Here is a 22,080-nt window from a genome sequence, read left to right as displayed (position 1 = left end):
ATATCTTTAAATTCATTGGGTATTTATCTAGGATTTGAATATTTTACTTTTGCAAATAATTAAAACATGTATGTCCCTACATTTGTAACTTAAAAATACATAAAATATGAAAAACGTGTGACCACATAATAATGGAATTGAAACCTTGTATTTATCTTTAAATTCATTCGGTGTTTCCGTACGAATGGTTGATGTGACTACACGTCTACACAGTGCCAAGAAACTAAATGCAATAAGTCAATAATAATTCATACGGAGTATATTGATACGAGTAGGGATGTCAATTTGAATAATCGAATCGGGTCTGTTATGGTCGGGTCGGGTCGGGTCAGGTAAATTTTTAAAGTTAAGTCATACTAAATTGTTATGTTTTCGCGAGTCTAAATTAAATCGGATATTTTTCGGATTGGGTCAGGTCGGGTGTGCTTTTGACACCTCTAGATATGAGTATGTTTGTTAAGAATCTAATCCATTAAGATGAGACACCCAAGTAATCCAACTAAGGCCCTGTTCTCATTAAATTATTTTCAATTCAGTTCAGCTTCTAACACTCCACACTTAAAAATCCACTTTGGAAAGAAAGGTTAATAAGATTTGAACCTATGAATTTTTGTCACGCATGCTTTGATACCATGTCAAAAGATCAATTCAATCAAAAGGTTGAGCTAATGGTTAAATTAGAGTCATAAGATTGGTTTTTCACTCTACTACTACGCTCTCTCACACAAGGGCTCTTAAGGGTTTGAGATCGATATAGATGCAACATGAGCCTTCACATACCAAGTGTTATACATTCTAATTTTAATTTTTTAAAAGAAAAGGTATATGGAGTATGAATTTATTTGAGACAGTGATCTTCTAGTGTCCTTTCTGACTACTTGATTTCATATCAAAATTGGATGTACAATTATAATGTTTTGTCTTTATTTTTTTAAAACAATCTTAATCTTTCGTTAATTTGTTTTTTTTTTTTTAAATGATAAAGATATTTTTGCATATATACAGACCAAAGTTTCCATGAAATTCTGCCATCTGGTATACCATAAACAAGTCCCTACCAAATTAATTCGGAGTATGGATCTATTACATTGTACGAAGTATATTTATTCATAACCAAATAAAGGTAGAAGAAAAATATATACTAAATATTTTTTTTATATATATTGAAAATAAGAAAGAAGTAAGCGAACAATTAAATTAATGGGAGGCACACATAAAATTTTTGCTCCCAAGTTAATCCACTTCTTTGAACAAAGAAGTCATGGCTACTATTATGGTCCCAATATCTTGCCTACAATTAGGTACACAACCACCAACTCAAAAATTATGAGCACTTCAACAACAAAATATAGACGTTCTGCTGGATATGAACCCAGCATTTGGAATCTTGAGTTCCTTATTGAGTCTTCGAGAAGAGATCGTTATGCCCATCAACAGGTAAGTTATTATTATTATAATTTTTTTCTACCGAGTTGGAACCTTTCACAGGTCCTCCCGATCTGGATTAACGGGCTAGACACTTTAGAAATGTGTTGGTGTTGGGGGCCGGGGGAGGGGGGAGGGTGAGCGAATCCCCACCCTCAAAGTGTTTCTAATGAGGTTTGATCCCACAACCAAGAGGTTGTGAGATGTAAATTTGACCACTAGATCAAGCTATGCTTGATAGCTAAGGTTATTATTTGGTTACATAATTTTATATTATATTTGAAGTATGTTTAATTCTATGTATAACACAAGTAATATTTTGACGGTTTATGTTGGTCGCACTTATATATTGTACTTGGCATCATATATTTGAAACACATTTTCTTATACTTGTAGATAATAACGTTTTCTTATATAATCGTAGAAAATAATGTTGATTTTTTTTTAATCTACTTTTTTTTTTTTTTTTTTTTTTTTTTTGTTGGTTTTCTCTTCTCTTTACATGGCCTGAATATATAACCAATATAATTGTTATCTTAAATGGCATCATATATGTTACTCTGTAAACTAGTTATGCTTGCTTATGTGATACGGTGTTAATAATTTACGCTAATTATTTATTTGTCATGTGTGCTTGACTAATCGATCTAGGATGATAAGTACGCAAACATAGTAAAGAGACTAAAACGTGAGGTGAAGAATTTGATGGTTGATGAAGAATTGGAACCCTTGGTGATTTTCAAGATAGTCGGTGAAATTCAAAGATTAGGTCTTGGAGATTATTTTGGCGAAGATATAGAGAGTGCACTACGTAGATTGGTATGCAAATTTGGTGATTTGGAACTTGATCTTCATGCTACTGCTCTTGGGTTCAGACTTCTTAGACAAAATGGAATTTTTATTTCTCAAGGTATGTGTCCGATTCGATAAGACTATATATGTAATGATGTTCATATAGTTCAACTTAATTGAGTTTTTTTTTGTTAAATGAATAGATCAGATCATACCATATATTTTATATGCTTTTGCTTATACCTTAAATTTTAATCTTGATGGAGTTGGTGGCAGAACTCACCTTAAGTTCGAGCCCGACTAGCAACTAGCCTACTAGCTAGCACCTCTCACAATTTCCCAATTTTTCTATACCGGCCAGCTTTGACAATTAACTTCATTCGATGATTTAACAATTTTGTGTATCTCATTAATTTCGTCATTAGGTTGGTTTGTCTCTCGGTACCTAGTGGAGTTTAAAATTAATATCGATTTTCATCATGTACACCGTCATTATTAATATATATTAACTAGCCTTGTAGCCCATTTGATGCACAGGTTATTTCTTATCTTATAGAATAATTTTCTTGAGATGTGTTAGTTTAAGAAAATTATGAAACACCTCATTTTATTACTTAAATTATGCAAGCTACATAATGCCTGGAGTCTTTAACCGTAATCTATGTTTAATTTAGTGGGAATGTGAAAGAGATAATGTTGATTACATGTAATAAATTAACTTTATTGGTGATCTTATTATATATATTTTATTAAAAAAAAGGAAAAAAGAGTTAAATGGTAAGTATGACATGTGGTGCTATCTTGTTGTTTCAATGAATACTACAAGAAGGGGGGGTTGAATTGTAGTATGAGAGTTTAGCCAAACTTTTTGCGGAATTAAAACTAAGTAAGCTAAAGGAACAGAAAGATAAATTGAAGGAACTAAAAGATGCAAGAGAGATTTTTACGTGAAAAACTCCTTGACCCTAACAAGGAGAAAAACCACGACCACTTGAGATTTTGGGAAAAGAATCTTCACTAGAATAGGGCAAATGGTCCTATTACAAACTAAAGACTCAAACTTCAAGTTCCTCAACGAACTTGAAACCCCGAGGAACAAGTCACCCAACTTGTTACTCTTCTCTTCTCTTTCTCACTTCTCTTTCTCACATACAGAAATTCGCTCAAACTTCCCCATTCCCCAAATTACAACTCGAAAAATAAATAACTCTAGTATAAGAACATAAGAACACTCTATATCACTTATGTGGAATTGACACTTAACTCGAATTAAAGCTTGAAAACTTATGTGAGTAAAGGTGAGTTTTCCAACTGATTTCAAAGACTATTTACAGATCAAATTCGTTTAGGAAAAACTCCTTTATGCAGCAAATCCATTACACCATTACTCCAGCCCACTAAGAAGATCATGTTCCTAAAATTGAGGAAACATGAACTCCTAAATGTGCAAGACCATGACTTGAAGAAGATCATGGAGGAGTAGGCCGCAAGTTTTTAGAAAACGTGTAAGATTTTATTTGCAAAAGATATTTTCGAAAATCAGAATAAATAAAATCTTTTTAATTGAGAAAAAGATAATCGTTAGAAAATAACAGGTTTCCTAAAAACTAGCATGCACAATTTTATCAACTTAGACCAATTCCACACAGTTTTTTCGAGTGTAACTAATTTCTTATACTTATATAAATCCTAAAATATAAAAATATATTTAGTCTTCATGTCTTATGTTGAAACTTCTGCTCGAGGCTTCTGTTTCTCTAGGGGAACTTCTCTTCTCTGGTGAAGCTTCTGCTCTGAAGCTTCTGTTCCCTGAGGGGAACCTTCTCTTCTTAAGTCTTCATTTCTGAAGCACCAGTTCCTGCAAAGGAACTCTTCTTTTTGGATAGCTTTGCTTCTGGCCTTCTTATTCCTCATGGTATCTTTGCACGACACTTAATTCTCCTAGTCATTGCATCTGATCACACACTTAAACAATCAAGCTCTTATTAGTTTGTAAGTAAGTGAGGTTGTGTCATCATCAAAATCATTAAGTCCAACATATCTATTGTTTGTGTGATGGCGGTTTGTGTTATTATATACTAAAGTATAGAAGTATAGATATTCCGTACAAGTTTTGATAATCACAGTAGTACATACCTCTCTACCAATTTTAACTTAAAAAACATAATTAAGGTTATGTACTTCTGACTTCTCAAACTCTATAACACCATAGTTGATTCAACCATGTAATATTAGCAAATCATCATTTGAATAACATTGGTCATAAATATGTATTCGAAATAAATGTTGTAAAGAAAATTTCCTTCCTCATTTTAATCAATCGAATATCAATTACAAGTATTCATGTTCATGTACCTATGCGCTATAATTTACAACGATTTCATAAGGTATTTTCTCTTTGCTACTTAATTTTTGCTCATTTGTTTGATATACTAGCCATTAGCCAATGGGTTTTTCCCCTTAAATTGTGGTTAATATATCTTAGCTTGGATGTATTTGGTGTGAGAAGCAGATATCTTCAAGCAATTCATGGATGAAAACGACAACTTTAAGCCCTCTTCATGCAATGACAAAGAAGGGATGATAAGCTTATATGAAGCCTCATATTTTGGATTTGAAGGGGAGCATCTATTGGTTGAGGCCAAAGCATTCACCAAGGAGTATCTTCTATCTAATAATAATCATTCCAAACAAGAGGATAAACTCATTGTTGATGATGATGTGAATCACACATTAGGGCTTGCATTACGATATAGAATGCCAAATCTTGAAGCTAGACACTACATCGAGACTCATCCTAAGGATGTTGAAACGGCCTTGCTTCAACTTGCCATGCTCGACTTCAATAGGGCACAATTGATGCATCAACAAGACCTCCACGAGTTGGCTAGGTAAGCTAAGATACTAATCACGTGATTCTCTCATAAAAAGTCAAAATAATAAGAAGAACATTTAGAAACGGAGGGAGTATATACCTTTTTATGCAACTACTGTCTTAATCCATAGGTGGTGGAAGGATCTTGAGCTATCAGAGAAATTGAGCTTTGCAAGGGATAGACTAATGGAGTGCTTTTTTTGGGGCATAGGCACATTATCTAAGCCTGAACTTAGCTCCGGTCGAAAGGCTTTAACTAAAACCTTTAAATTCATCACCATTATTGATGACATCTATGATGTTTATGGGGCCATTGATGAACTTGAGCTCTTTACCAATGCCATTGAGAGGTTTGCGATTAAACTGTACTAGATCTATATCCACGCACATAAGTAAAATTTTAAAGCTTCCTAAACTATATACTAAATTTTAAAGTTATTTATTGTTATTGCTTGTTAATATGTGATTTGTATGATGATGTAGGTGGAACATTAACGCTATTGACGAGTTACCAGACTACATGAAAGTAACCTTCCTAGCTTTGTACAACACTGTTAATGAGATTGGATATGAAATTCTCAAGCAAAAGGGTTTTAATTGCATCCCTTACCTTAAAAAATCAGTAAGTAAATTACATAAGTTTGACAAGTAACCTTAATTAAGTGGACATTGGTGACTCCATCTCCAATTAATTAGTTTGAGGGTGTTTGTTTGTTGTAGAATTTATTCGGGCCAAAATTAGTTGATTTGACCAATATTTGTTGATTGACCAATATAATTAGCTAATTAGGATGTTTGGTGGTGAGTTGATTCCTCCAAACAAGCTCATTTTCAATAAGCTGCTTGGAGGACTTTTTATTTTATTTTATTTATTTATTTATTTTTTTTTAATCAGCTTCTTAGAGTATTATTTTAAGGTGAAATGACAACTATATACAATCATTTAACTTAAAACCCTACAAGAATAAAAATGACAATATCCTATTGGTAATTTTGCATACTCAAACAGCTTTAACAAAGCAGTTATTAGCCTAACACATTATACAACTAGCAAATACAACTAGTTAGTCAAATTAGATAATACAATCAGCTAGTAAACTTTGGCTAACACGATAAGGTTGAGCTTTTAACTTTTCACCAAACACGAACATATATATTTGTAGGAGTTAAGCATAAGAGAAGGATTTCACTTTTTGATTTTTTCATCTTTAAGGACCTTCTATTTTTTTTTTCACCTTTGAGCACTTGTGGTTAACTTTCCGACAATTTAACTCAACTTTAACTCACCGGAGCAAATAAAATAAATAAAAAATAAAAACTTAGGTCCTTACTTAATTTATGTGAACATTATTTTATCAATTCTTTTTTTTGAATGGATTTTATCAATTCTTTATACATCATGAAGTGCAAACATATATCATAATTAATTCATTATTATGCATAATGTTAATTCCTCAATCAGAAGTATTTCTTTCTCATTCTCTTAGGCAGTTGCTCCACCGACGGATAATTGAATTTTTTTTATTTTTACTAATTTTTTAGTTGATCAGTTTTTTATGGTGTATTATTATTTGGTAAGGTTGATGATAGTTTTGCTTTTTATGGGTTGGATTTATGTGGTTTCATATTTAATGAAAGTTTTATTTTACTACTTCCGTTTCTTATTATTTGTAATAAAGGGTTATTATGTTTGAGATATGTATAAATAATTCATTTTTTTGTAAATAATAAGAAATTGAAGTAATATTTTTTTCATTTTTTTCTCATTTTATTTTTGGACAAAGAGACTTGATGAAAGTTGGTAATTTGTGACATATGTTTCGGGTTAGTACTGGATTTTGATTTGATGAATCTAGTTCAAAGTTGATTAAATTAAATGATATGTTGTTTATTATTAAATTGGTAAATTAATAGAAATGGTTGCAATGGAGGAAGAGGAATTGTTCACACTTAAACTACTTAATTAAAAGTGGAAAAAAAATATAAAAAAAAAGAGGTCCTTAAAGGTGAAAAAAAAGAAATGTTAGGTCCTAGAGTTTTGTTAACTTACGTATTAGTGATGTCAGAACTATATGCTTAACTCACCTTGAGTTAACTTAACTCCATTTTGGCCGGAAATCAAAATTTAGGTCCTTAAATGTGAAAAAAAAGTAGGAGGTCCTTAAAGGTGAAAAAAATCAAAAAGTAAAGTCCTTCCATTATACTTAACTCATATTTGTAGTATCCGTCAAAAAAAAAAAAAAAAAAAAAAAATTGTAGTAGACTAATTAAGTAGATTATTCTTGTCTATCTATGCAGTGGGAAGATATGATAAAGGCATTTATGGTGGAAGCAAAATGGCTACAAAATAGCCAAACTCCAACATTTGAAGAATATCTCAACAATGGATGGGTTTCAGTTTCAGGAGTCGTAGCACTAACACACGTATTTTTCTTCGTGAGTCCAGAAATTACTCCTGAGGCGCTTCATTGCTTAAGAAACAACCATGACATTTTACGTTTACCTTCCATGGTTTTTCGACTTTCCAATGACCTTGCCACTTCTGAGGTACGCACATAATATTTTAAGTCCGCCTCACCTAAGACTTAACGTATATAGACAATATAGTAACGTTTCAACATTTTTGGTGTACGTAGGCTGAAATAGAAAGAGGAGAAACAGCAAATGCAATATCATGTTATGCTAAGGAAAAAGGCGTAACAATGAAAGATGCACGTAAACACTTGAGCAATTTAATCGACGAAAGCTGGAAAAAGCTAAATGAAATTCAAGTTGTGAATGATACTCCATTTTCGGCTGATTTCATAGAAGCAGCCATGAATCTTGCTCGTACAGCTCAATGCGCATACCAACATGGAGACGGTCATGGATCGCCTGAGCTAATAAAGAAGAAAATTCTATCTCTCATAGTTGATCCTATCCATTTATAAGATGTATGTTTAGCACAATTGATAAGATGTACGTTAAATAAGGATTTGCATACTCAATGCATATATTGTTTTGAATTTAATTTGTTATTAGAAAATAGTGTAATATAGAAGAAAGTTGTCTATAAAAGTGCTACACTTATTCAAATATATGTCAAATAATACAAGTGATGCACTTATTCAGATACGGCGAATAATACTCCGAACAAGCTAAGTGATGCACTTATTCAAATATGGAGGAAACTACATATGAGTGTGAGAGTATATCACAAAAGTTAAGCTATGCACACCACACCTTAAGTTGAATCTAACGTGTTTTCCGCGTAATATTTGATTTTTGAATATAATATGTTTTTTTTGGTGTTTAGAGAGCCATAATGGCGGATGATGAGAATTGATCCCAAGATCCCTGGAATCGGGAGGGAAACTCTAACCACTTGAGCTATCCTTCACTCTCCGATAAGTGATGCACTTATTCAAATATGGAGGGAACTACATATGAGTGTGCATGAGAGTAATCACGAAAGTTAAGCTACATACACCACAACTTAAGTTGAATCTAACGTGTTTCCCGCGTAATATTTGATTTTTGAATATAATATATTTTTTTGGCGTTTAGAGAGCTATAATGGCAGATGATGAGAATTGATCCCCCAATATCCCTGGAACTGGGAAGGAAGCTCTAACCACTTGAGCTATCCTTCACTCTCTAGTAAAACATAGATAGCCTAGATATAGGGCAAGATTATATCGAATGATGGATCATATTGGACGTAACTAACAGTGTTAATGTTCCCATAAAAACCTAAAATTATTGCTAAGAGCCAAGACATAAAGACAATGTAAAGAGAGTGAAAAACTATAAAATAAAATTAAAAAAAATCCGACCTGCCGGAATCGAACCAGCGACCTAAAGATTAGCTGTGTTTACCACTACAGTCTTCCGCTCTGCCAACTGAGCTAAGGTCGGATTGTTAACTATTATCTCATCATATTATATATATTCAATATGCAAAAATCTAAAACAACCAAATTGAAAATTAATTAAACTGATCATTTAATTTGAATTAAACAAGTGATTGAGATATTAGTTCAGACAATACTCCCTACATCTCTAATTTTTTGCACTATTTGACAATAGCATGTATGTTTCCGTTTCCATACCCACAAAATTATTATTATTATTATTATTATTATTATTATTATTATTATTATTATTATTATTATTATTATTATTATTATTATTATATGATAATCTTAATGTAATTAAACAGTTGTGTGACTCATTTGTTCATTCGAGTAACCCTTCATCTTTTATTTTGACTATTAAATAAAATAACTCCAAGTGTTTATATAAGTTGAGTAACCTCATTATTCCATTGCAAAGAAACCCCTAATCCTTCAAAATAACTCCATTTGACCATCGTCGCAACTCCAGTTACTCAGTAAATCTCTATTATGTAAATGAAAGGGGATGAGTGAAAAGTTGGTGTTCATATGGTAGATCGCTTAAAATACCTCTCATCCATTTTGTAGTTCATTTTATAGTTTATTTTTAAACTAAGATACCCAAAATAATTTACGCCATAATAGAAAATCAATGGCTGATAGACCTTGATATAATTGCAATTTATTGGTCGAGTTGGGGAAGATAAAAAAAAAATTGTACTTGTGCTTGGTTTTGGTTGTTCTATGTGTTTGTAATTTTGTACAATTGTATTAGATTTTGGATAATTTGGCGATTGGAAAGTAGAACGGGGTTAGCAAAATGTCAAGGAACACGTTCTTAAACTTGATTGAGCATTTATTTTGTGTGGAATTTTTTATACTACCTATAGTTTAAATTTTAATCAAATTATGTAGTAGATTATTAGCCTCATACTCATTAAGGCCATTTGTGGAAAAAAAATATAAAACTTAATTAGTCATTTTGTCAACTAAATTAGTCATTTCACCATTTTAATGTAGCAACAAGCAAACGTTAGGATCTTCTATCAAGAACTTCCCTTCAATTTTCCGTTGCGGTAGAAGCCTAATTTAATCAACTAATTTCGTCATTGCTAACACATCATTTCACTGGAACAGGATAATTATGGATATAAATTAGAAGGCTTCATTGCGACAAGATACCATAATTAAATCTCTCAAGATTAACTAGTACGTAGACATCAAAACAAAGCGGTCAAATACACAATGCTTATTACTTTACTCTCACAGGACATGGCTCTATTACACTCTATTAGAGACATGCCTCTGCATAATTTCCTACTAAATAATTGCCTTAACGTGCAAACCAAATAGATAAAAACAAATCTTACGGGCGGATCACCCTGATCTAACAACCAAGACATACTATATAGGAGAAAAAAAACTTTCTACATTCACATTAACAATTTGTATTATACTATAAAGGGAAGGTGAGAAGGCCACAAAGAATATCCTATGAAAATTAACTATAAAACATTAGGAGCATGAATTAACTGTATCTAAAATGTGGCCCTCCAATGGAACTCTCAAGCGGTACAAAACAACCATATAGCAACAGTGAACAATCCATTCCCCTAAATCTGCCATCCCGTTCAAAAACCTGCGCAAATGTTATGATAGCAATCAAAAATTTAGAAACTACAATAAGATCAACACTGAATACAAGTAAAGACTTCCTATATTCAAAACTGAATATTTACGGGATTAGCAGGCTCACGAACATGCAAAAAAAAATTTCACCAATGGAGGGAAAGTCTGATCTTTCAGAAAAGCTCTGATTTCACAGAACTACTCATTATCTAACTCGATTTCGGATCCAAAAGTAGGTACATTTGCTTATATATTACTGATAAATTGTTTCGCTAATACATTAAGTCATGTTGTTTCACTGACATTAAACTATACCACAAAAAATAAATAGGATTCTCATAATAAACTTGTGAAGATCAATAATTTGATTAGATTCTCATAATAAACTTGTGAAGATCAATAATTTGATCAACTATGAATCGTAACACTATACTACAAGAGACTTCAGAAAAAATTTACTCAAGCACATTTTCATACCTTATGCAAGGATGTCTACAAGCCAAAATCAACAGTTATACAAGGGACCTTATGGATGTTGAGTAAGCACTGCAAGATCAAGACAACAAGAATAAGTTACACCACCACAAACATACAGAAAAACGAATATTTTTATATGTTGCACAAGTAGCACGAGTCAGTAACAATAGTGAGAAGAAGTGACCAAAACGTTACAGTCAGAATGGAAGAGACAACCCAGGCGCAATAGCCAACTATTTCTTATTGTCATCACCATGGCTTGCAGACAAGTAAATTTACAGAGTTGACAACATTTCCTAAACAAATCATAACAATACCAGTGCACCTAGTTTCACAAGAGAGCGGTCATTTTTTAACCAACAGTTGAAAACCAACAAGGTTCAATACCAAAATCGAAAGAAGTCATCATTCAAGAATGAGAAAGTTATGATAAGGGTATGGAAAGAAAGAGTTCAGCAATTGGACTTCAGAAGAGGAAAAAAATCAATTAATCACCAGAGACAAAATTTGGATTTTCAACACTGGCCCAACCAATTGCCTTTAAGCTGATGGGGTTCCGTCATTATTCGTACCCCATTCTTCGGTTTCGTTACCGTTGACGAGCACAGCGCCATCATTAGAATCAGCATCTACAACAACACCCTCTTCTTGACTTTCATCTGCTCCATTCTGCTTAAAGGAAACACAAAAGATAAGAACATTAGTTTTTTCACAACATTTTCATCAAGAATTCAAAAAAACAAAGGGTATTTAGAAAGCTAGCAGTTCGTCAATCTAGAAAATACATGTTACATTCTCTAGAGGAAAAAAAAAAATCACTTCATTCCAAACAGCATGATTTACGGCAAATAACACACACACAAACAAAAAAAAAAGATAATGTACATACTTCATCTTCAAGAACCTCATCTTCATGCACCTCGTCTTCATGAACCTCGTCTTCATGTACTGCGTCACCATTTTCAAGAGGTTGGTCTTCCTCTATCTGCATACTCTTAAAGGCTTCAACAAGATCAATTTTTGATTTCTCGGCATATTGCAAGTATTGCTCAGCAGGAGGATAACTGCCTCTGCATATATTAATAAAAGGTCAATTCGGATTACTAAGTATGACCAAAAAAAAAAAAAAGAAGAATAATATCATATGAATAAAAGTTCACCACATTCACATAGTATCAACCTACAAAAAATCACCCATTATGCTAAAAAAAAACACACACACACACACACACACAAATTATGTTTAGGATGAGGGGACTATTTAATTATTCTACCTTGTCTCGGCAACTTTAGACTCAACAGCAAGAGAAATTTGCCAATCGTCAAACAGATTAGGATACTCCTGAGGATCTGCCAATGATTCTGCAGCCTTTGAATTTACCTGTAGTAAAGGACAGAACATTCTATGAGGTTAAAATGAAACAATTTCAACTTCTACTTACACCATAAATAAATAGTTAATTTGATTTTTAGAAAGGCAATAAAGCAATCACCATGCTATACATGCAAAAAGATATAAATACAGGAAAAAAAATTTGATTTAAGAAACTCTTGTATATTCTACCTTATGTAGGTGTCTATATATTAAACCTTGCTGGAAACAGACCATTAATTACACTTGAAACTTATCCATGTGTAAAACATACTTATATAACTCTATTCAGAAGCTCACCACTTACATAAAAAGAAATGCACTGATTGTATGAAACATACTTCGGATGCCCAGGCTGCCACACATCTTCAGATGATAAAGATGGGAAGCATGAACATAAAGCACATCGCCAGCTCTTGTTTAGTCCATTTCAATTTCGAAATATAGAATATTTTTGTTTTTAAAAACCAAAAGATCTAAAGTCCACCAAAAACGATTAAAAGCCAGGTCATTCACAAATGCGATTGACAAGCAACTGACCTTGCTGAGATCCTTTCTCCATAAGGCAACAATTTCGGAAACTTTGCTGGGAAGATAAGAACGTGCCATCAAAGCAGCCTCAGGAATTCGGTTACTGCAAAATTAATCAAATTCGGTACGTCAGTTAAGAGATAAAAAGACAGACACCTTAAACAAAAGCATTTCTCTGAAGCGATATTTAACCTGTCTATCAACAGCTGAAGACATTCTTCCAATTTACCCAACGTAAATAAGCAAAGGAAAGCAACATTGTTTTTCCCTTGTTCTTTAGCTAGGGTAGCAAGCTCTGAAATTCCCTCAGCATCTCCAATTGAAGAATAAAGAAGCAACATGCCACTGAAATCCTTTGCATGCTTCAAGCATTCTTCTGCCATTTCAAACTGCAATATAGTAGAAACAATAAGAATCCTAAAAAGAAATCCTCAAATTATAAATTAATTATCAATCAGTCATATAAACCATAGGGCCCGATCAGTTTAAGTTCGGGCCAATTTTGTACACAGCTAAAGCCTAGGTCAGTTTATTACAAGTAGGTTGCTTTTGCCTAGTCAGCCAAACATTACCACTCCGATATTCAAATTCCCACAAGCCATACACACCCGGCGGAAAAATGAAATACACAGCACGATAACAACCTAATTACATCCCTAGTTTCCTACTAGTGATGAATTGAGCAACAATCAAGGATTAATCCCACAAAGGCCAAAATGTAGACACAGCCTCAAAATATGACAAGGTGGAACAATCTCTTTGCTACTCATGACAGAATTTCTCCGATAGTAGCAAAACTTTAACAAGAAACTCCATAATAAATACAAATTAGTAAAAGAAAATAAGAATAATGAGATACATATACAGGCATACAGCAATCCATCACCTTTCCAGTAGACATGGCTAATTCTCCCAACTGTTTCCACTTAGATTCACTCTGAACTTCTGTAGCAATCTCCTGCAGAGTGAATAAAAAAAAAATAAAAAAAAAAAAAATTCAGCAATCTCATATCGGTAGCTTCAACATTTTTGTACAACTACCACCACTTACCTTTGCAATTTCAAGTCTGCCGAGCTGTATGGCAAGATCAAACTTATAATCAGGGTCAGTAGCCACTTCAAGAGCCTCAGCAACCATTCCACGTGATTCAAGGAAGCGAGCCACACTGGAAATGTGATTTTACCAATGAATATCCAAAATTAGTTTATAAATTAAAAAAAAAATGTGCGCCACGAACAATATGTCAATATTACTCATGACAACAATGTTCATCAATTGTAAAAAGGCATTCACATCATACAAAAAAGTGGCAAAAAGAAATATATATAGCTCCCTGCCTCCCTCCGTCACTTTTTAATTTTACATTTGGAATCTTTTAGTGAGAGAAAAACGGTCAAAGTGTACAGATTAAAAAGTGATGGTCGGGGTATAAAACAGAGTAACCCCAGCTATGTGATGTAGCAGTCTAGTCCATCAAAATTTCGAAACAAAATGCTCATTTGCCTAAAATATACGCTAGTTAGGTCAATACATTAATTTTAAGCATATACGTCAATATCTCTACTCATAAATAGCCACAACTTAGACCACTAAAATCCACAACTCCACTAGTATGTACTGGTATAATTAAGCAACACATGAAGTTGATATTTTCAAAATAAATACCAAGGCCAATCCGGATTTTTTTTTTTTTTTAATATTACAGTTGTTTTTATTCTGTCAATATATACTGGTATGTACCTCTATGTTTAAAGCAAAAAAAAAAAAAAAAAAAAAAAATCCTAGTATCTAATCCAAAGTCTAAACTTTTAACAGAATGAAGGATAAAGTATCTCTAAAACAAGCTTTTTTTTTATAGAATATTAAAGTTAAACTGACCTATTATGGTGCTCCTTTGGAATTGTAGGTAAAAGTTCCTCGGCACGTCCAAAATCTCCACGCATCACAAGTGTCTTGTATTCAATCAAGCTAAGCAGTAAAGTGTAACCTATCACACTGCAAAACAAAAAGAGGAACAACAAAATAAGAGCTTAGTAATATAGATCACAGCAACAACCACTTTTTATATTGAAGGCTGCACAATTGAAGCTCACTTGAATTCTTTATCAATAAGATACACCCGACTCTGACTAGCAAGATAGCCCATCAGATACATTGGACGGTCCAAGTGAAACATTGTGGTTACCTGAAGCCAAAACATAGTTTCTCAGGAAAATCTAGACCATTCTACTCAAAGAAAGAATATCCACATAAAGTTTAAATGAATATACCTCACCACCAACACAATAATTCAGCCTCCAGGAGGAATTATTGTATATGAAACAATCTCCAACCCAAATTCCTGTTCTCACACGTTCATTTGTTTCATGGAGAAGCTCAAATGCATCCTCCACACCCTGGTCATCAATCGGCTTTCCACTATCCACATAGGATGACACAGCATCGCGCTGTAATTATCATAAGCCACAACAGTCATCACCCAGAAGCTCATGAGAATTTGAATAATAGTGGCAAGGAAGAAGAGAAGAACTGGTTGAGAAGGGTGCAGAAAGGGAAAGCAATTCTCACATTGTATTTAAGGATGTAGAAAGATGTGTCACTAGCAATAGCCACCAAGTCACCACTATCAGCCCAGTATAGATTCTGCAATGATCAATTGAAGAATGCATACATTGTAAATGCAGCCACATGTGACAGCTTAATACTACAAGGTAAAGTATAGATATAACACTTACTTTAACATTGACATCAATCCTACGGATAAATCTGCATTCAACCCAGTCATAGAAACAAATGAAATCATTAGAGCACATGGCCAACAAAGTTCCACCATATATTCTCTCTGCGGAAAAACTTGGTCTGTGACTCTTCTTTTCCTGTAAAAATACATAAACAACTCAGCAACGAAAAACACCTCATTGTTATAACACCAACAAACTAGATTCTTACATTAGAAAAGAAAACAATAAGCAAACAATTCTCATATAAATCATCTTAACTCTATAATATTATAAAAATAAAAAGAAGCATTCAAACAGCAATTCAAACCCCCCAAGCTCATTGCACAAATAAACAGATACCATGCAGAATAACTCACACTTGCCCCAAAGATACACACAAAATGAACAACAGAAATGGAACACGGAAAAATTTATAGGAAATATAAAGTAAGAACCTGGAAATTTTTGCTGAAAATCTTGATCTTAGAAGTGCTTTCTCTGACAGCATATTCTCCTTCAGATGACCAAACAAACTCCAAAGCTGAACCAAATGACCTATTCCTCCAAGCAACAGCAGTGTAAATGATGTACTCTCCATCCCCACAAACCACGACAAACCTCCCATTTGGGTTGTGCTTTAAAAACTGGAGATACAAAAAAAAGAATACATAAGAATAATGTCCATTTATTCAGAATGGCAAACCACCAGGTGCTTAAAACAAGTAATATGTTGATAAACCCACTAGAAAACACAGAAATTCAGTTTAAAGTTAACTAAAAATATTTCCTTAAAATGCTGGTGTTGATTTCATTTTCTGAAAAAATACACCATAGCAACTACATCTGACCAGGAATGAAATTAATCCAGACATAATATAGACCGATTGGAAACTTCTGAGAGGTTTAGGAACTCACTTTAAAGCTTTCAGGATTCAATTAACTACTAAAATAAACTGTACTAAACAGAAAGGAGCAGAAACAGCCTGAAACTCCTCGCACAAATAAAGAAAAAGCCAAAAGGTAGCATCACCGTCTTTATAACACAAGAAATATTCATTTAGCTTTGATGTAATCTTTCGTTCAAGTCATGCTACTTGGCAACATGAATACCTCACCTGTGGGTAAAGATCACAAGATCCCAACTCCTTCACAGCCAATGGCAACCTTTCACCATCAGTCACCTAACACAAGGAGACATCAGAGATCAAAAACCTTGAAAGTAACCGAATTAAAATTTCACCTTCGTTGACAATAGAGTGCAAAAACATGCTATCAGATTCAAACCTCATAGCCAGCACCAACACGCCTGATATCAACAGTTTGAATCTCGTTATGCTTAGCCCATATAATTTTTCCACTATTATCCATGCTAGCAACAGGGATTTCACGACCCATTTTCACCATGATGGTTCCTTCATCATATCCAATCACAACACTGAATGAAATTTAAAATAAATAAAGTCAGGCCATATCTACAACAAACTCTGCCAAAAATAAACTAATTAACATAGCTCAGAACAATGACTCTATGATATCAAGCCTTTACCACACTTTCTTCCAACCAGAGATAAATAAAGACAAACCAAATAACCAAGTACATTAAAGTAATAACAGAGAAACAAAAAGAAGTTTAATTACAAGTGATGCAAACAAACGAAGCACACGACCTTAGATTGATTGAGCTTTGATGCCCAAAAAACACGTTCATTAAACCTAAAACTAAGGTTGTTTTCGAATTGCTAGGTGATTCCCAAAGAAGCACTATAGAATTAAAACGTACCGACGGGAGCTCTTCATGTATCCAATAGCCCAAACTCTTTCAAGACCATAGTTGAGAGTATTCTCAAGCCTGCAAATCAAACTCAAGGAATCAGGGACTGAAGTTCAATTTTCAAAAAGTGCATTCTTCAAATAAGAAATTGACATATAAACTTTGATAAAAAATAAAAAAAAAAAAAAAAAAAAAACTAAATATCTGAAAATATAACTTATGTTAAAAAGCAAAAATCCATATAATTCTAAAAAAATAAAAAGATAAAAAGGTTTTTCAACAAATAAGTGGTCGAAAACATTGTCTCTCAGGTCCTTGCAATATAATGTTCTTATTCTTCTACCAATTAAACAAATGAAAGGACCTATGCATCATCTTAATCTCATATACCAACTCCAAATGAAACACAAAACCGTAGTAAATTACTTTTGCTCCACTTATGGGACTCAGAGACTGGAAAAAGGAGGTCAGAATGAAATTTTAAAAAATGCATTTGATTGATGCGGAAACAAACTACTCCCTTCCCCACCCCCTTCCCCCTCCAGATTAACTTTTGCACTATTCACATGTATTACTTTGAAATGTAATGACATAAATATCATTTTATTTGTCTCGTTGTATTGTTAAAATATATCACCGTTTTAAATTTTTCTGAAACATATATAACAAAAAATGGGCAAACTTGAGAACTGGGAGAACGATTAAAAAAGAGGGAGTAATTTAAAATCAAAAGGCAACACACCTGTATGTAGTTGAATGCCATATGCGAACTGTTCCATCCTCAGAACCAGTGATGATTATGGGAAGTTCGGGATGGAAACAGACAGCAGAAACATTGTGCGTGTGCCCTTCCAAAGTCTGGACACAGCTCTTTGTCTGATAGTCCCAGACCTGTATGCAAATGCCACGCATATGGGTTAAATTGCAATAATCAAGCACTAGCAATTAACAAAACATGATGAGGCCTCAGTAATATGTCAAACCTTCGCCGTGTGATCATCAGAACCAGTAATCAGGTATGGTTTGTCACCACCGGTAAAGTAGTCAACACAATTCACCCCTTTAACATGGGCATCCAAGGTAAAATTTGGATCAGGTGAGCCAAGATTCCAGATCTGAAAAATACATCAACATGACTCCAACTTTAAAAAACATTCGAAGAGATAGTCCATAAATTATTGAAATGTACTCAAAACACATACCTTTATCGTGCGATCAAGGGATGCACTAGCAAAGGTGTTAGTATCTTTGGGGTTAAAAGTGACTTGCATCACATAGTGGGAATGCCCTTCAAATATCTGAGTGCAAACCCAACCCTTGTCCCAATCCCAAAGCTTAATGAGCATATCATCAGATGATGATAGCACATAAGGGAGAGAGGGATGCACAGCTACACACCTAATATAATCTGTATGAGCCTCAAATACTTTAACTTTATCCATTGTATTGTAGTTGTAGACACGTATAAACATGTCGTCTGCTCCGGCAACAACCCATTGCTTCCGTGAAATAAACTTTGCTGACCGAACTGCAAACAGTGAAAGAAACAAAATTAATCAATCAGCGAAAAATGGCACAGAGCATGTAAGATCCAACATTGTGTGCAAAAGATATACCTGGTAGCTCAGATACTTCGAAAGACTTTGCCATGGTCTATTAGACAAAGAAATTGTGACAATGTCAGTAATATTAAAACGATAAGAATTTTCAATAGTCTCCAGAAACTTTCTAAATATTAACATCTGGGTGACAACCCACTTAGGCACACAATAAATTTCTAGGTACAAATGACAGGACAAAGTAGTATCACAACTCCAAATGCATTTAAATAGTCCTAACTCACAACAGAGGCAAAACAAGTGTATATAATAATCCACAAATAAACAAAATGATAGAACTGTTATGCAGATAATCCCCTAGCACTTAAAGATTTATATACAAGAGTCCAATAATATGTTTCTAACTTTGTTTCCATTTAACTTTTATGTGTTACAAAAGAGAGACAATAAGCATAGATACTCACCTAGGAAGGATAAATACATGGAAAGGCTGCAGAATAAAAAGGAAAGCTGGAGTGCAAGCCCTAAAAAATTTGGAAAAAGCACTTTCTGTGTTTTCTAGCTTAAAAAGAAGTTTACGGTCATCTGACTTCTCCTCCTGGCAACAACTCCTTGTTTTGAGCTTATCTAACCCTTCGCATACATATTATAATAATTTCTATAGGCGCAATGGAGATGAAGACACAGCATTAAACTCCAAACACCGGATAGTAGCCAGCTTAGACGGAAAAAAAAATCAGAAAAAGACCTTCAAGAAATCAACTTTTCCATTGGTTTACAGTGCTTCACATAAGGACTGGTTATGTATGAAGAAGCATCAAACTTTCAAACTACACAGACAAACATGTCCTACCTATAATTCAGAAATCAATCTCTTGTCTCGATTAAATCTATGACAGCTGAGCTCAACCTATTCCCATGTAAGGCTAAATGGCACATCAGTAAGTTAAATCAACATCAACGGTAGTCATTCCAGCCTTCACCAAATATCCCCTTAGAGTTCTATTCAAACTAATACAAGACCAAAACAACTATGTTCGACATGTTCAGTTATTGGATTCCGGAGGATAAGTAGCATTAAAGCTTTGAAACCACTATACAACCACTACACTCATCATGGCAAAAAGGTCCAAGACCCACAAATCGCCTCCCACACTCAGACATTGTGTACAACGATCTCTTGAGTGTTCAGGTTTCTAGTCACATATTAACCATCTCAAAATTAAACATTGTAATAAAACGATTGATCATTAATTAATCACTTATCGTGCATAGTACATTACTGCCGCATGATCAAACATTACAAAAAGTCAATTAAGTTAATATCATATACAGGAAAATCAATCAAAGAGCTTCCATTACTATAATGATCATACCTGTGACTGGTAGTTCCAGATAACAACAGTTCCAGAATAAAGACTCGCTAAAATCCTGCAACACAATAACAAATCATACGACATTGTAATTATCTCAACTCGAGACGTAATCGTGATCATAATGTAGCGTAAAAATGAAGGATAGAGAAGAAAATCACCATGGTTCGGTTGGATGTAGATCCACAGACTTTACTCGCTCTGATCTTTGCGCGAGTTTCCTCTGATCCAATCAAATCAAACATCAACAAATTGAACAGCAATGCACGAATTCAAATCAAATCAAACAAACAAAATATCTCAGAAATTTAGAAACAAATACAAAAACCTAATCGATCGAATTACCTTGATATTGAGTCGGAGAGGCTGTCGATTGAACAAAACACAAAAACAACAAAAATTCCATCAGATCTCAACCAAATTCAACAAAAAATGAGAAACAAAAACACAGAATTATGACGAAAATTGAAGGAAATGAGATCAAATCAAATCAGATCTGAAAATCGTGAGAAATGAAGTGAAATTGAGAGAAAACGCACCATTTTTAGGGTAAATTAAATCTGCCGACAATCGAGTGTAGATTAGCGATGAGATTGAAATTGAGAGAGGGGATAATTGCAGAAGAAGAGAGAGAGTGAGTGAGGTGAAGAGAGAGAGAGAGATCAGATGGAAGGAGCTTCAATGGCGCCGAAGTGAAGTGAGGGAAGAGAGATAAAAGAGAGAGAAGGGGTGTTAGCGTTTTGGAGAATGTAGTTTTTCGGGGAGACTCAAATGTGGATTCATATATTATTGTTTATTCGTAACTAGCCTTTTGGCCCGTTCAATACACGGGTTATTACTTGGGGTTAATTATATGAAATAATTGCTTTATTTCTAAAACTTAAAGGAAAAAAAGACTGAGGATGGTAAAACTGTGAAAGAAGATGAAGAAATTTATTTAGATATATATACATGAAGATTGTGAAATATGAAAAGATATATTAGTTTAAATTATATTTAAAGTCTAGGAGATGAAAAGATTATTTTTATTATAATTCATATGTTTATGTAATAAGTACTAATTAATTGAACTTTATTATATCATGGTGGAAATGGAGCATTTCATTTTCCTACTTGAATATAAATATTAAGGGAGGTGACATGTGTTATATGGGATATTGAGTGACTTATGATGCCATGTGTCATATAAAAAAATTGTGGTTTATGTTTTTAAATACTAAGTATAGATATAGATTTGTATTTTGTATGCTTCCTAATTAAGATTTGTAATAATGAATTTGTAGTAATTAAATAAAATTCGTTATATACACCGTACACTCGGGTAATTTGCTCATTTTTAATCAACAAAAGAACAGATAATATTTTTATTCATTTGTTGGTTGAATAGACAAATGACTCCGAGTGCACGGTACACCTAGATGTACATAGTAGGCTCTCGTAATTAAGATTCAAGTATGTATACATAAACCTGTCAAAAAAATTTGAAAAAAGTATGTACACATAAACAATTACATCAATTCAACCAATAAAAGAAATTTACATTATTAGAAATTTTGGAATGCATGTTAAATTATGTGTTGATTGTAGCGCTACATAAACAATGACATCATTTAAACCAATAAAAGAAAAGATTCACATTTTATTTTATTTTAGCCAATAAATGAACATTTCCTCTTAATT

The 22,080-nt window shown here is 33.4% G+C and overlaps 2 protein-coding genes and 1 non-coding gene across 6 annotated transcripts; 1 reads left to right on the top strand and 2 right to left on the bottom strand.

Annotated features, from left to right (window-relative positions):
• The first annotated feature begins 1,095 nt into the window (after nucleotides 1-1,095).
• On the top strand, nucleotides 1,096-8,048 carry LOC145587988 (tricyclene synthase TPS4, chloroplastic-like). Its single transcript, XM_081644627.1, has 7 exons — nucleotides 1,096-1,437; nucleotides 2,077-2,335; nucleotides 4,730-5,108; nucleotides 5,224-5,442; nucleotides 5,576-5,714; nucleotides 7,391-7,639; nucleotides 7,729-8,048. Exons 1-7 carry the CDS (start codon nucleotides 1,201-1,203, stop codon nucleotides 8,020-8,022), a joined length of 1,776 nt encoding a protein of 591 aa, XP_081500753.1. The 5' UTR covers nucleotides 1,096-1,200; the 3' UTR covers nucleotides 8,023-8,048.
• Nucleotides 8,049-8,901: 853 nt separating this feature from the next.
• On the bottom strand, nucleotides 8,902-8,989 carry TRNAY-GUA (transfer RNA tyrosine (anticodon GUA)). The gene is given in 2 exon segments: nucleotides 8,902-8,937; nucleotides 8,953-8,989. It is a non-coding gene; the product is annotated as a tRNA-Tyr (tRNA).
• Nucleotides 8,990-10,199: 1,210 nt separating this feature from the next.
• LOC145589721 (coatomer subunit beta'-1-like) lies at nucleotides 10,200-21,159 on the bottom strand. Of its 4 annotated transcripts, none has more exons than XR_014101793.1 (26): nucleotides 20,940-21,159; nucleotides 20,746-20,766; nucleotides 20,562-20,623; nucleotides 20,404-20,458; nucleotides 19,085-19,121; nucleotides 18,671-18,996; nucleotides 18,452-18,583; nucleotides 18,211-18,359; nucleotides 17,478-17,546; nucleotides 16,982-17,132; nucleotides 16,813-16,878; nucleotides 16,153-16,341; nucleotides 15,713-15,853; nucleotides 15,546-15,620; nucleotides 15,248-15,424; nucleotides 15,071-15,162; nucleotides 14,856-14,972; nucleotides 14,028-14,142; nucleotides 13,863-13,934; nucleotides 13,169-13,365; nucleotides 12,986-13,079; nucleotides 12,348-12,454; nucleotides 11,963-12,143; nucleotides 11,569-11,745; nucleotides 11,074-11,142; nucleotides 10,200-10,606 (listed from the first exon to the last, which is right to left on the bottom strand). XR_014101793.1 is itself a non-coding variant. In XM_081646401.1 (26 exons), exons 1-25 carry the CDS (start codon nucleotides 20,940-20,942, stop codon nucleotides 11,123-11,125), a joined length of 2,748 nt encoding a protein of 915 aa, XP_081502527.1. In that variant the 5' UTR covers nucleotides 20,943-21,159; the 3' UTR covers nucleotides 10,200-10,606; nucleotides 11,074-11,122. The 4 variants fall into 4 exon arrangements, 2 of the variants coding, with proteins under 2 accessions (XP_081502527.1, XP_081502528.1); XR_014101794.1 differs by having other exon boundaries at nucleotides 11,569-11,742; XM_081646401.1 differs by having other exon boundaries at nucleotides 11,646-11,745.
• Nucleotides 21,160-22,080: the final 921 nt, after the last annotated feature.

The sequence above is a fragment of the Chenopodium album genome, chromosome 17 (assembly GCF_948465745.1).
Source record: "Chenopodium album chromosome 17, dcCheAlbu1.1, whole genome shotgun sequence".
NCBI lineage: Eukaryota > Viridiplantae > Streptophyta > Magnoliopsida > Caryophyllales > Amaranthaceae > Chenopodium > Chenopodium album.
The sequence above is the reverse complement of the archived record's forward strand: the minus strand, read 5'-3'. Positions and strand labels throughout refer to the sequence as shown.